General features: G+C 36.2%; 1 protein-coding gene across 5 annotated transcripts in view; it reads right to left on the bottom strand.

Annotated features, from left to right (window-relative positions):
• The window catches only part of GRM8 (glutamate metabotropic receptor 8), a 328,659-nt gene that overhangs the window by 54,837 nt on the left and 258,826 nt on the right, over positions 1 to 14,996 (bottom strand). For all 5 annotated transcript variants that reach the window (XR_005700607.2, XM_040062862.2, XM_040062865.2 and 2 more), the window contains one exon: positions 14,698 to 14,834. Coding sequence is in view for 4 of the 5 variants with exons in the window: in XM_040062862.2 (XP_039918796.1) it covers positions 14,698 to 14,834 (137 nt within the window). In the remaining variant the exon portion in view is untranslated. The remainder of the gene's footprint in view (positions 1 to 14,697; positions 14,835 to 14,996) is intronic.

The following is a 14,996-nucleotide window of genomic DNA, read 5'->3' as shown; positions in this document are numbered from 1 at the left end:
TTAGCAGGTCATCAAATAAACAGCCACTGTTACTTCACTGTGTAACCACCAAATGAAATTTTACAGAAATCTAGTAGGCACTTCTATTTGATATGTGCCTTTTTTTTTTTTTTTTCTTTAATGAAAGTATGAACCACAATTAATTTTCAAGCACTTCTGAAGACAGCCCCTTTATTTACAAAGGAGACAAAATATTATCCCAAATCAAATAAACCAAAACACACTACCACAGAAATATCCTATTCTAGAAGACATTGGTAGACTTCAGATGTTTTGAAAGCTCTTTCAGTAGTCTAATTTCTATATTTTAAATATATTTAATTAGTACCAATGTATCAGACTGAAAGCCAGGTTTCCAAAGTTATTCTTTATGCAGACCAGTTTCACATTAAGAATCTCTATTGCATATCCTTACCTAGAGGTCCTTGCTGCCCTTACATGTCCCTGACAGGCACTTGAAGAGCATTTATAACTAAAACTCATGATGAACACACAGGGATTCAAGTCATTATGTGCTACCAAAAGCAGACTGTGCCATAATTTTGCATATATAATTAAACAGGTGCTTGAGAAAACCGGATGTGGCACTAAGTGCCATGGTCTAGTTGACAAGATGGTGTTATGTCATAGGTTGGACTTCATGATCTCAGAGGTCTTTTCCAACTTAGATGATTCTGTGAGTCTATGTTTACAAACACACAAATTAAAACCAAACTAATTAAATTCCCCAAAAACTTGTCACACTTAGATTTGAAATAAATGGGCTTTTGAGAGGAAATCTTCTGCCATCACACTTTTTGTCAGCTGATTGGTTTTGATCAGCTCTAGCACCAAGGCCATGCGAATCATAATGCTTGAAGTACTTTTTTTCTTCCTGCAGTTGATCATGCAGAAATAGCCTGCAAGCTTACCTTAAAAATTTAGTGCTTTGAGAAAAGAAAAGGAACATAGTTCTAGCAAAAAGTATTTTAACATCACTTTCTTTGTGCCTGGAGAATCTCCTCAGTTCTGCCCAAGGCCCTAGTTTAATAGCTTAGCTGCATTTCTTGATGAAAGTTTTAATACCCATTACAAACATGCTCCCTCCCAAACCCAGTTCTTTTAGCTACAGTTACCTAAGTAAGAGCTGGCTTGTCCCTAGCCCAGTGCTCCGTAGCTACTGTATTTCCCTCTAATCTGTCTCAGTGCCTTTCAGCCTCAATGGTCCTCAGATTCTTCCCCACTTTACAGCTCAGCATAGACAAAAGGAACACAAGGGGTTCAGCACAGCTACCATTTGATTTTAAAGACATTTAATATAGATTTTTTTTTTTTTAATGTTAAGACTAACATTTCATAAATCCCATCACTTCGTGAAAAATATTCACCATGGCATGATTTTAATTATTGTATTGGTTAAAGGTGAGTTTATCAAAACAAGACCTGTTGTCCTCAAATGCCTTCATGATGGGCCAGGTGAAACAAATGTACTGGGCTAGACCTTCAGATGATATAGTTCAGCTGAAGTTTAGTATTGTTATGCTAACAAGTTATTATTTCTTAAGGGGATGACCTATCACAGTTTTTGTTATCTTTAATTAATTTAAAACTAGAAATTAGCCAATCACAAAAAGCCTCAGTTCAATATGAAGAAAAAGATGCTGATAAGTTTTAGTTTTAATACTCCCCCACTATTTTTAAATGGTTTAATCTCCTTCCTATTTCTTGATCAGACCAAAAGGCGCTGTGCATGTGCAACTGAAAGATGAATGCTTCTAAATTCCATTGTGCGCAACACTTCCTGCAAATTAATACCAACATACAGATAATATATTGTTTTTATTCCCACACTGATCACAGACCAAAATGTCGATTGCACTAAGGGCTATACAATTCTACAAGAAAAAAATACGGTCTTGACCCCAAAGAATTCACAGTCAAACTGTAAGATAAAGGAGAGCAGAATATTGGCACAATACAGAACAGACCATCCTAAAAACTAATTAGGCAACACAGATCAGCATAATAGTCAGCAGCCATCTCATACTGTCAAACAGGGGCTTTTTGAGGGAAAAAATTGCCAAAAAAAGATTTTTAATGAGGTAACTCATCAAAAGAAATCAGAGAGAAGAAGAAATCAGAGCAATTTTATATCTATTTACTGAACTTCCCATCCAAGCATAAGCAACACTAAGACAGCACAAAGGCATTGGCTTCCTCAGTGACCTCTCAAAGAGTAACATAAAACAGAGCTGAAATATCCTGTACATCTTAGCTCCTAAAAAATGTTTCAGCAAAGTGAAGCACCTGAAATCTTGGGAAAAGTTGTCCTCATGTCAGCAACCTTCATTGACTCTGACAGAGGAACAGACAGACTCAGCTGAAATATAGGGATCAAATTTATTTACTTGTCTCCAAAAAGAAGAGGCACTACACCAAAACTATTCCTGACACATTTGTCCAACCTGTTTTTAGAAAAGAAAAGCTGTAGTTCATTATATCCTGAAATACTTTGAACTCCTGAACACCAGGACTCTAAGATGGTTTCCCACTTTAATGGCACATATCTTATTTTCCGGCTCTTCTTCATGAAGAGTCAGATTTTTTCATGCTAAAGATTTTGAATATTCAGCACTACATAAACAAAAGAAATCACACTAGTCCTTTAAACACAGTTCCAGACCGGTATCAAAACCACATACACAAAACGCATGAAAGTCTGAACTACCTCAGAACAGGCAGAACACAGACTGTATTTTTTACTGAGATTTCCAGCAGCAGGGGAAAAGCTTTTGCTGCCAAGTTTGTGCTGTTACTTAGAATGAAGAGTCAATAATTAAATTTAAAATTCTGCAGAGAGACCTAGTGATCTGGCAGGAACAAAAGCATTGAGGAAGAAGTTTAAGCTAGAGAAAATGCCACAAAGCATGTTTAGTTGGGGGGGGTGGAAATACCCAAACCAAACCCCAAAAATACTTCTTACTAAAGAAATAAAGATGAGGATTTTCAAAATGAGAGAAGGTTATGGGGTTTCCTATGGGCTGAAAAGAGGGGTATTTATTTTATAATATTTACAGATCTGAGTAGATAAAAAGCCCTTGAGACTTAATGGGAAGTATGGAGGATTTGCAAATGGAAAACCTAGTGCTTACATTCTGAAAAGTGAGGGAATTAAGAAGCTAGGGAATTATCAATCTTTCATTTTGACTTGGATTCCAAGAAAAATCCTGAAAGAAATAAGCAAATACATTTCAAAAAACCAGAGAAAAAAAAAACAAGTAACAGCCAAAAGGGATCTGTCATCAATGAGCTGTCACATTTCCCTCAATGACAGGGTAACAGGCAATGGGCATGAGAGACAAGCAGCCAGAGACAAGCAGCCAGGTATCATTTATCTTAACATTAGAAAGATTTTTGACAACATCTCAAATTACACTCTCAGTCATAAGCAACCTAGTGAAACAGATTTAGCCCCTAAGGGCTAGGTGCAAACTATATCAGAAAGCTGAGGAAAGATAAAATTCATAGTTGATTTACTGTCAGAAGGGAAGGCTTAGCACTGGGTGTGGTCTAGAAAGGTCTATTGTTAGTCTGTTATTATTCAATATTTTAATAACCATGCATTTTGTCTGGATCATAAAACAGAGTATATGGTGATTCAGATTTGGGCAGTAGCACTGGAAAAGGTCAAAAAACTTGTTTCAAATGATACTGCAGAGTCTGAAAAAATGCAGCATGCAGTTTAACAGGGACAGCTAGCAGTACATTATGGGTCAGGAAGAACAAAGGTAGCAGATCTTCAGAAGAAAAAGAGATCTCAGGGCTCTTGTAGACTGTGATATACTGAACCAATGTCATATGGTTGCAAAAGGGGCAAATGCCTGATAAATCCAAATAGATACAAGTCTTCCCCCTCTGCTTTCCACTCTTTCATGACTACATGAAAAGATGTTTCTCCTGTCCTCTGCACTAATGAGATTGCAGTCAGAACACTTTCTGAAGGTTAGGTCATTGTGCTTCCCTTTGAAGAAGAATCAAATGTGGAGTCCAGAGGAAATCTGCAAAGATTTAAAGCACATCTAGAAAACATGATCTATGTGACTAAATTGAACAAATTCCTGTTGTATAGCCTGAAGAAATAATGTAGCCTAGGAGGTAAAACAACAGTCTTCAAATACGTGAAAAGGATGAGGATGTGCATGATGTACACTGAATAAAATAAGCTATGGTCTTAAATTACAGCAATAAGGAGTAAAGTTCAGTATTTATAAGAGACCTTAGAGAGATGAGTAGCTAAAAAATGAAAGACAGTGCCTTCAGAAGCTGAAAAAGTCTTCACGTTTAAAACAACATAAGTATAGGGATGTTAACTTTATCCAAGGGCTAGGGAGTCTCTTGAGATCCCTTTAGCTGTCCTCTGTAACACAAAGGCAGATTTCAGGTACTAAATATTTTGAGAACAGATAAAAAATATCATAATTAGGCTAAATAAATAGGAAAATAAAAAAATGTTAATGTACTCTCTTGGCAGTTAATTCTTTAGGCTGTCTTTTGTGATTTTACAGAACACCTATTTAGGAAAATCCATTTACAAGAATAAAGTAAGCAAGAAATTGTAATGATCCTACTTTTCCTATGTCTTGCATAATTAATGATTAATTTTAAATATTGTATGGTAAATTGCTTTTGTTTACAAGGAGACTGTTTCTCTAAGTGTTAGGGTAAGAAGGTCTTAGTAAAAGAAATCACCGCTGCTGCGATAATAAACTGTTTCCCACATAAGGGAACTTAAATCAGTTTGGAATATATTAAGCATCTAGCATGCAAGAAAGAAGTCCAGATTGGAGTCCTATATGTGAATGGAAAACTGGTAGAGAAGTTGTCCTTATCCATTAAGTGATGCACAACCTGAAGCAAAAGAAGATCCTAGATAAGTAACCAGATTTATAACTCACTAAATCTTTCATGGCTCTCTTCTAGAGCTCTTGCTAAAGACATAGACGGTCTTGTATTCACTCACAAAACCAAGTGTAGGAGTCCCATTGCTTGGGACTCCTCCTAGCATTTGCTCAAGGGATACAGGACATTGCCTCTTGGGGGGATTATTAGCTGGTCAAACCCACCAAATAAATGAAAGTCAAAAACCTTTAGAAGTGTTGGCCCCATATCTGAATCATTTATATAAAATCAATATTTACAGCTCACCTGCTCCAACCAGCCCACAGTGCTGGAGATTGTCCACCCTCCCAGGGCAGCCCAGTTATCCTCATCCTTAGAATCTTCCAGCATGTCTGCACTAGATATCTCTCAATGTAATTCAAAACCACTACTTCTCCTAATAGCCAAATTAACTATGTCTAACAGTTTGTTCTTTTCCTGAATAATCCTTTCTGTATTGGAAGAGATTAACATAACCTCCCTCAGTGCAGTTTTCTTCAGACTAAACAACCCTAGTTTGCTCAGTCTTTCCCTAAAGGCATACTTTTAGATGGCTGATCATTATAATTGCTTGCAGCTGGACTGTCTCCAGCTACTTTACTTTTCAAAGTGAAGTCACATTTCTGCTAAGGAGCTCACAACACTGAGGAAGTGTACAGATTAATTACATCACAAGTCTAGGAGTTCCTTGCTGCAATGGCCTCTGGTGATGCAAATCAGTTAACCATTCCAAAGCTAATGTTTAATTTTATGCCTAAGTTTTCCATAAAAGGGGAGTTCAGTTTCTGCTGTTACCAGAAAGAGCACTGCAACCCTCCTTCTTCAACCCAGAAATTTCCAGCACATCTTATTGACATAGCCAACACTAAATCTGTTTACTGCGAGCTGAAGATACAATTAAATTAGCTACGCATTCTTCATTCCCTGTCTTAAGATGTATGAACATCACCACTAAATCTAGTGATACCATTTCAGATATTCAGAAAATAATTAATTCCCCCTTTTTTTTTCTTTTTTTAAAATAGTGTTTGGGGGTTTATCAGGATGAAAAGTCATGGATAAATATTAGATGACTATCCTAAAGTAATTAAAATAATATTAGTGCAAGATGAAGAGAATTGCAGCAAAACAAACAAAAAAATCATACAGTAATGTTCTGCTAACTGCTGGTTATTCTCTTTCATCATATAATAACTAATGAAGGCCTTTTTCATTTTCCATTTAATGATTTTTAATTGAGTGGTTGACTTCCATTGTGTAACACAAATGAACAATAACTAATTTAATCATTTAGTCTACAATTTTTGCTTTTAAAGACTTTTAAACAATTTGCTTCAAGGTTTACATGGCAGCTCAATTTTCAAATTACAAGACATATTTAAATTTTGGGGTGGGGAGGAAGGAAAAGTGGGGAAGAGACTGGAGAAGAAACATACTCATATTCTGTTTTACACTGGAACCTCACAAAGCAATTCACTGCAGACTTGCTGAAACTACCTGCTATGCCAAGCAGCTGTTTGTCAATGCAAAAACTCACATTAGCTTGTAGCAGGGGAGTAGCTAACCCTGCTCTGAAGTCCCAAATATGAATGCAAACTCTCCAGAATTCATTTAAAAGCTCCTGATTTTTTATTGTTCCATCACCACACACTTTTTTTACTGTGAAAGAAAAAAAGAATATTTTAAAACATAAATTCAATGCTTGTTATTTCTTTCTGGTTTGTTGAAAAAACAGGAATACTCTTGGTCCTGTTGGTTATGGCTATTCCAAAAAACAATTCATTCTAATCATACCACTTTTACAAAGAATGAACACAAAAAGCTATAAAATACTATCCACTCAAAAATCCTGTGACAAATTCACAGCCGGACATACAACTGCAACTTCATGTTTCATTTGAGGAACCTGACTTTCACTTACCCTGACAAGGTGAAATAAAAGTCAGTATACATCCTAACTCTCAAGCAGAGAGTGTTGCACTGGCAATTTACTATCATTCTAATGAAGAAAAAATGGTTATCAAATTTCAGGGTATTTTCTCAGCAGCTATCTTTTATCCATTTTATTTTTTGTTTATTTGTTTGCTTTTCTCTAGAAAGTCAATCAAGAAGTCTATTTCATTGAGAGGGGAAAAAAGATTATTGTGACCAAAGAAGTAAAAAACTTCAGAAGGAAGACAAGTTGTCATTCTTCCTGGGTTCTTCTAAGGTCATTGGTTCTTGAATCTCAGTTTTGTTTTGATTTTCAGTCATGTCTAAAATAGTTTCTGTCTAATATGGGCACTTAAAATCATTCAGTGCTCTTTTACCATGTGTATTCGGCCTATTTCCATTACAAAGCTTTTTATATCAATACAACCCATAACCTTTCTATATCATAAAATCCCAATTTTATTCCATGTTTCTTGTATTTTTTGTCTTGTATCCACTTCTCATCTACTGTAGCCTACTTTTGACTTTTCTTTTTAATCTAGAATTGGTCCTTAGTAGATACAATTTTCACATTGGCTCTATGAATTTCCATATTCCCTAACAGTAGGGAAGAACAAATCCTGAGTCGTATCACTTGACCAGTGCTAAGATCAGGACTAGTTTTGTGAAACCTAACTAGTCTAAAAACCATAATAGTTTCTATTTTCAGGCTTTTGTAGAATAAAGGGAGATAGCAGTATAATTTTGAGAAGAGTAGAAGAACCTAAAACATTTTTGCTTGTCTCACTGAGTTTTACTTTTAAGCCAGCATCAACAATTTTCAGTCAGATGAGTTTATTAGAATGAAATTTTGAACTCTACTGCCCGATTACATGCAGGCAGAACACCCTGCAGGCCATATGATTGTCATATTTTGTTTATAGAGCACTAAGCGCTTTTGTTGTGTATTTCACTGTACTGTGTTCTTTTGTTAAACACAGGGCTTAGGTTCAGCATTTTAAAAACATCTATCAATTATATAATAGCTACCACAGGAAAAAAGAGGCTTTCTGACTTCCCTAATGAAATAGAGTGGCCTACAGCAAAGCTTGAAATTTATTTAATGCAGTTCCGGAAAACATCAGAAGTTTTTTGAGCCATTTTCTTTTACCATGTCATAAGAAAGGGAACTAATGCATTTTGAATCTGTAACTTCCAAAAATAATTGACTAATTTCAGTGTTGATGGCTTCCTTCAGTATTCGATACAAGACATGAAGCTTAGAAAAGAAAAGAAATCAAATACTGATTCAAATCTCTTTATGATCTGGCTGCCTGAAGGGAAGCTCACTGTTAGTGTGAGGTTCCCAATTTTTACTAGTTCACCAATCACTGCGCTTAAGGCTGACGATGGTTCTGGCTGTCTCTCTGACAGTTCATCACATCAGTGTAATTTTAATTTATAGTTTTCATCATAAATCATGATCATTATTAAAAAATGGATGCCCCTGAGTCATTTATACCCTCAGTGCATACACTCCATGAATCTGAAAACTTATGCATATTATTATTTCTAAGAGAATGTTAATTTTAACAGAACTCTTGTGCTCTGGAGAAAAAAAAACCAAAACAAAACACACAAAAATCCCAAACCAAACAACAAAACAAATACAAGTGAATTCTGTCTTTAAACTTCACTGTTTTCACTTGAAACATAGAACCAGAGAAAGGCCTGGGTTCAAAGCAACCTGAAAGAACATCTAGTTCCAAACCCTCTGCTGTGGGCAGGATCACCTTTCACTAGACCAGGTTGCTCAGAACCCCATCCGACCTAGCCTTGAACAGCTCCAAGGAAACATGCAGGGGTTTTATTTGCTTTAGAATTTTCTTATGGAATACTGTCATGTCAATTGATATCCACTGGAGCATTTTAACTGCATCAGCTAAATGTGTGATTTTGAAATCACCAATAATTGTGTCTGCCTGAAGACTCATCAAACAAAATCATTGACTTGGAAGAATATGGATTTAGATCTACATATTTTTTCATTTTGGCATCTTTAAACACAGATTTTTGTAGAACAAAATGTATAAATTTGAAATGTAATCTGAGGTTGTTTCAAACTGTATTTAATTTTTTTTAAGTCAAATATTAGATTTTTAAAATTCTTTAACATTTCAAATTTTCTTTTTCCAACTGGTATTTAACTTAAAAATAGAGCATTTTTAAGAGGATTAAAAAAAAAAAAAAAAGATATTCAGAAATGAATCAGAACAAATTGAATGGGTTTCTAAGGAGAGGAACTCAGTAGCTCATTATTAAAACTTTAGAACTGGGACTATTTCTATCTACTGCCACTGATGAAAGCCACCAGTTGACATCTCGGTCTAGCCCTTAAAACAGCACATGCAATACAGAACACAGTTTCTAAGGGTGAATTCATTATTAATCTGAAAAAGAACTTGAATTCAAATCATAAGTGCAAGGACAAGCAAGCTTGTTTCTAACACTTTCCTTGTACAGATATTATATGGTTGAGAGCTCAGTTTTGCTAAACCCACACATTTGTAGAGAACTTTTACGTGTGACCTGGTATGCAAAATACTGTTGCAATATGAATAAAACATAACTTTTGCAGAAACAGCTACCATTGCCTGGATTTTTATTCATTATAAAAAATGGATTTTTTTTTTTTTTAAAGAAAGTAAACAACAGAAAACACTGACAGTTAATGTATTGTCAATGAGCAGATTTTCTAAAGCAATTATTTCTTTCTTTAAAATCATAGTAAAAGTTTTAAGGGTCTGGTTGTTTCCAGTACATTAATATCACTTAAAGTTCCAGTACATTAATATCACTTAAAGTCAGGAAATCTTGGAGAGTAAAAGGACTTAACTAAAAGAGGTGTAAATTTACATGGTCAGAATCATCAGACAATCAGATTCTTTGAGATTATTGTTGGACAATTCTAAATATTTGCTTGTGTCTTTCAAATACTGAGATACCTTATTCAAACTCAAGAATAATGCAAAAAATTTAAATTTGGAAGATCATTATTGTTTCTTAATTTAATTTATCTACTCTATCAGCATTGTCAAGCATGTGTTTGTTTTGTAGGAATTACAAGAGTAGCACTGATCAGTAGCCATGAAATGCCTCTGTCTGGAAGCTATAGTTGCTTCAGAGGAAATTTAAAAGGTCAGTTAACCTAAAGGAGAGCATTAATGTTACTGAAGCCTCCATTAAGAAAGCAGCATCAGAGCTGGGAGGGTCTCTGCAGCTGGTGAAGCCTGCTGAGAAAGAGCCCCTTAGGGAGCGTGATACAGAGGCTTTATCCAGCCAGAGACAGAGCTTCCTGCCCAAAGGGAAAACCAGCACTGCAACGAGAAAGGAACAAGTCTGAAGCTTGACAAGGACCCTGCAGAGTCAGTGAAACTTTGAGGAGCCAGAGACATCAGCAGGACAACCCTGAATCCTGAGGGTGGTGAGGGGCCAGAGAGAGAGTGGAACTGGTTATCAGGTGAGAAACCACAGACCAAACAACAAACCTGCAGCCAAAACCTGATATAAATTAGCAAAGAGCATCTTAAGGAAAAGGGTAATGGAAAAGTTGGGGGAATGAGAAGGTAAGAAATAGAAAAGGGAAACCTTTCGACTAGTTATTTAGATGGGAAATATGTTCCAGATTGTCTTACATTAATTGTTCCAAGGGTTGAACTGTACTAAAAATCTGATACTTTCATGATTTATTTTTCTGACAGGGAAAATAAACAGATGAATAAAAACTATAAATTTTCTGAAGCACAATACCAGCTGTATAGATGAACATAATGATAAACACATCACAGCTACAACATGTTACCACACAATTTGAGATAGAAATATTTGTTAAAACCAGGGTAGAGGTATCTATGCAGGTTATCTAGCTTACAAATATTCACTAAAAATCATACACGTGTCTTCAATAAAAGGAAACTAGAGGAGAAAGGATGCAGGGGAGAAAGTATTATATTTTAAAAACAACTCCTTTAAAGAGCAGCAGGGTAGAAATTGCTCTGCCATCTTAACACTGCTTCACTTCCAATAAATATAGATGTTTTCACAGAAACTAATGAAAACATCCACTGTGTTCCCTATGATTCATTGGCAATCAAAAGCACTTCCTAATTTGCAATATGATGATCTGGAGTATTGACAATCATTCAAAAAGATTACTTGGTTTTAATATATTTTGTCTAGTGAGAGGAGGCAACAGCTTTGCCACAGCAGATCATCATCTGTCATAACTGCCATCAACACCTGCTAAGAGTTTAGTGAATGTAGAAACAGGAAGAGAGAGAGCTCTGTGGGCCTGCTTGCATCCTGGCCCGTGTGAGCAGGGGGTGATGGACCAAGAGCAGGACCCTAACACAAGGCTGGGAGCAGAAGCTTGCACTGCAGGGCCCTGTGCCAGCCCACTCATCTCTTCACAACTCCACATACTAGACAGAGCTTGCCTGAGAGTTTGAGCAACCAGCTGTATCCAGCATGTGAGCTCATGGCGGTGAAAAAAGAGAGCCAAACAACATTCTAACACATCCTTAACCAGTGAGAGTTAATGAGGGGCATTCTAAGATAAATCCTTTCCTCTTAGATTTGTGGTCAATGTGGTTAGCGTGGCACGGTTTCAGTAGCATGAGTACCCATCAATCCAATCATATATCAGAGTACCTCCATGTACATATACATGAGGCAGAAATAACTGCATTGAAAAACTACAGGCCTAATGAAAAATTTAGAAGTCGAGGGGGTGATAGAAAAAGGTAGATCATAATGGAACTAAAATTGAAGCAAATTTTTAAGTAACTTTTAGATATTACTATATAACTGTTATGTTAGTACTAGCATTTGTACAAAATGTATCAGTTTTCGAGTTCATTTAATAAACACTAACTTTTCAGGAAAATGTAGCAATTATAAAAATCTGGAATGTATTCCATAATAGTTATGGATATTCCATAATAGGTATGGATATAACTATATATTATCTATATACTATATATATAGTATAGTATATATTAGCTATAGATATATTATATAATATATTTGCCATACATTATTTATATATAATAGAAAAGGAACTAACTGTAGTGTTTTCTGGGAATTAATGTTTAATGTTAAACATTTTAAACCTTTTTTTTTCCTTTCATGCTTTTCAACATACAGGTTAGTGAAGGGAAATTACACTGCCACACTATCTGAAACACACAGCTTCTGTTGGTAAGATTTTTTTCATTTGGGCAGAATAACTAAATAAATGAGTCCCTGACAAGTACTTACAGATATTAAATTGTAGATATGCTAAAGTGGTTTAACAGCTGTGGATGAAAATGAGGAGAAATCTTATGTGTTATTGTGGATAGCACTCTGATAATTATTGCAAAATAGTCTGAACAGGAGAATAATTTGTATATATTTCCTACACTGTCTTTGTTACTCCTCATCAGGAGCCTTTCACATGGAAAACCAGAGATACCTGAAACCTTCTTTTTGTGGTTTGATTGAATTCACTGCATAGACTCGTTTTGGTGCGTTTAATCATCAATTCATGCTGCTGTCCTTCTCATCAGCCTTTAGCAAAACAACATTGATATTACACATTTGCAGAGGCACCCAAATAGCTAGCACAAATATATTGCATACTTAATAAGGAAAGAGATTATCTTCAGTTTTCTTTTTCTCTCTTTGCATGAAGACACCTTCTTACAGAAAAAAAGTGCATTAGACCCCAAAATTTATCAAATTAAACTTTGGTGCCTATCTGTAATGCAAATACAATGTAAGATATCTTCTGAATGTTGTTGGGATGGCAATTTTCAACCCAAATATATTTTCATACACGGATGGAACTTAACTACCCCAAAACTTGCAAAACACATTAAGACAGCAATTAAAAACACCATCTAAGGATGGGGAAATTATGTGGTTTTATTCCTTCTGCTATGAAGTAATAAGGGACAATACAAATCCTAGTTATTCATATAGAAAAACACCAAAGTCTCCATTTTTATTCAAGGAATATTTTTATTACAGTAGTTCATCATCCCAATGTATTATCTAAATCAGAAGGGGTTAAAATCCAAACTTGTCTTTTATGAAATTTTTCCATCCTCTCATATTATTTGAAATACCTGGCCAATTTACCTGTCCGCATCATTTCGTCTGACACCTTTTTTTAAAGGAAGACTTATTTTTTCCCTTCCTAACTTATTAATCACTCTGAGAAAAAACAGATATAAAATTATTTGAAAATATCATCTGAAGGAGCTGATGACCACACAACCCATCTGACTTGAAAATATAAAGAATTTGGTTCAGGCTATTGTGTTATCTTTTACTGCCTCCTCAAGAACAGAGAGGAAGTGTTTTGTTCTGCTAATTGACAGAGAATAAATAGGTTTTTTAAGAATTTAAATTAATTTAATACTCAAATGACTATTCTCCAATGTCAGTATTATAATCAAATTGGTAGAACTATAGAATCATTTAGGTTGAAAAGACATATAAGACCATCAAGTCCAACCATTGGCCTAACATAGCCAAGTCCACCACTAAACCGTGTCCCTAAAGGCCACATCTACATATCTTTTAAATACTCCCAGGGATGGTGACCACTGTCACCACCTGTTCCAATGCTTGATCACCCTTTCAATGAAGAAATTTTTTCTAATGCCTGATCTAAACCTCCTCTGGTGCAACTTCTGTAATTTCCTCTGTCCTATCACTGCTTTCTTTCAGGTAGTTGTAGAGAGCAGTAAGTTCTCCTCTAAAGTTCCTTTTCTACCTAAAAGAATAACCAAGTCCAGCTCCCTTAGCCACTCCTCACAAGAGGTTCTGTTCCAGACCCTTCACTAGCTTCATTGCCCTTTTCTGGACATGCCCCAGCACCTCAATGTCTTGCAGTATTCAAGGGGAACCTTATCACTCTCTACAACTACCTGAAAGAAGATTGCAGACCGGTGGAGGCCAGTCTTTTCTCCCAGGTAACGAGTGATAGAACAGGGGGAAATGGTTTCAAGTTGTGTGAGGACAGGTTTAGATTTCATAATAAGAAAAAAGTTCTTCCACTATAAGGGTGGTCAAGCAGTGGAATATGCTCCCCAGGGAAGTAATAGAATCATCATCCCTGAAGATACTTAAATGACTTGTAGATGTGGCCTTAGGGATGTGGTTTAGTGGTGGTCTTAGCAGTGTTTGATTGCTGGCTGGACTCAATGACCTTAGAGGTTTATGCCAACCTTAATTCTACGATTCTATCAGCTGCAGCCGCTCCAGCACCAAGTACAGAGGGAAAATCACTGCCCTGGCCCCGCTGGCCTCACTATTTCTGATACAGCCAAGATGCCACTGGCCTTCTTGGCCACCTGAGCACACTCTGGCTCCTAATCAGCTATGTCAACCAACCTTTCCTGGACCTTTTCCGTTGGGTAGTTTTTCAGCCACTTTGTCTCCAGATTATAGTGCTGCCTGGGGTTGTTGTGACCCAAGGACCTCATGCAAATGGCCATGGCAATCAGTCCAGCCTGACCAGAGTACTCTGCAGAGCCTTCCTACTCTCCAGCAGAGCCTGCTCAGCTTGGGTCTCATCTGCAAACTTACTGAGGGTGCACTTGATCACCTTGTCCATATCGTTGATAAGGACATTGCCCCAGTACCAAGCCCAGGAGAACACCACTTGTTACCAGCTGTTAACTGGATGTAACTCCACGTGCTGTCATCTCTGTATTGTTTGGCCCTCCAGCCAGATTTTTATGCAATGAACAGTGTGCCCATCCAAGCCATGAGCAGCCAGTTTCAGCAGGACAATACTAAGGGAAACAGTGTACTTACATTTAGATGAAGTTGATTACTCCACTGACCAATTACTTTGTATTCTGTGCTCTTGTTGGTGATTTGATACTGAAAAATATCATAGCGTCCAGGAGCATCTCCATTTTCATTGAAAACAACAGGTGTTCCAGCACTCCCTGAAAAAAATATTAAGAAGCAATAAATACCTTTAAAGCATTTTAAAAAATATACATTAAAGAAAAAATACTAATTAGAAATTTAACAGGTTCTTCATAATGCAAGCATTGTATGATAATAAATTCAAAAACCTCACAAAGACAAAATGTATGTTATTAACA

Source organism: Hirundo rustica, chromosome 4 (genome assembly GCF_015227805.2).
Source record: "Hirundo rustica isolate bHirRus1 chromosome 4, bHirRus1.pri.v3, whole genome shotgun sequence".
Classification (NCBI taxonomy): domain Eukaryota; kingdom Metazoa; phylum Chordata; class Aves; order Passeriformes; family Hirundinidae; genus Hirundo; species Hirundo rustica.
This window is presented reverse-complemented; position numbering and strand designations above follow the sequence as displayed.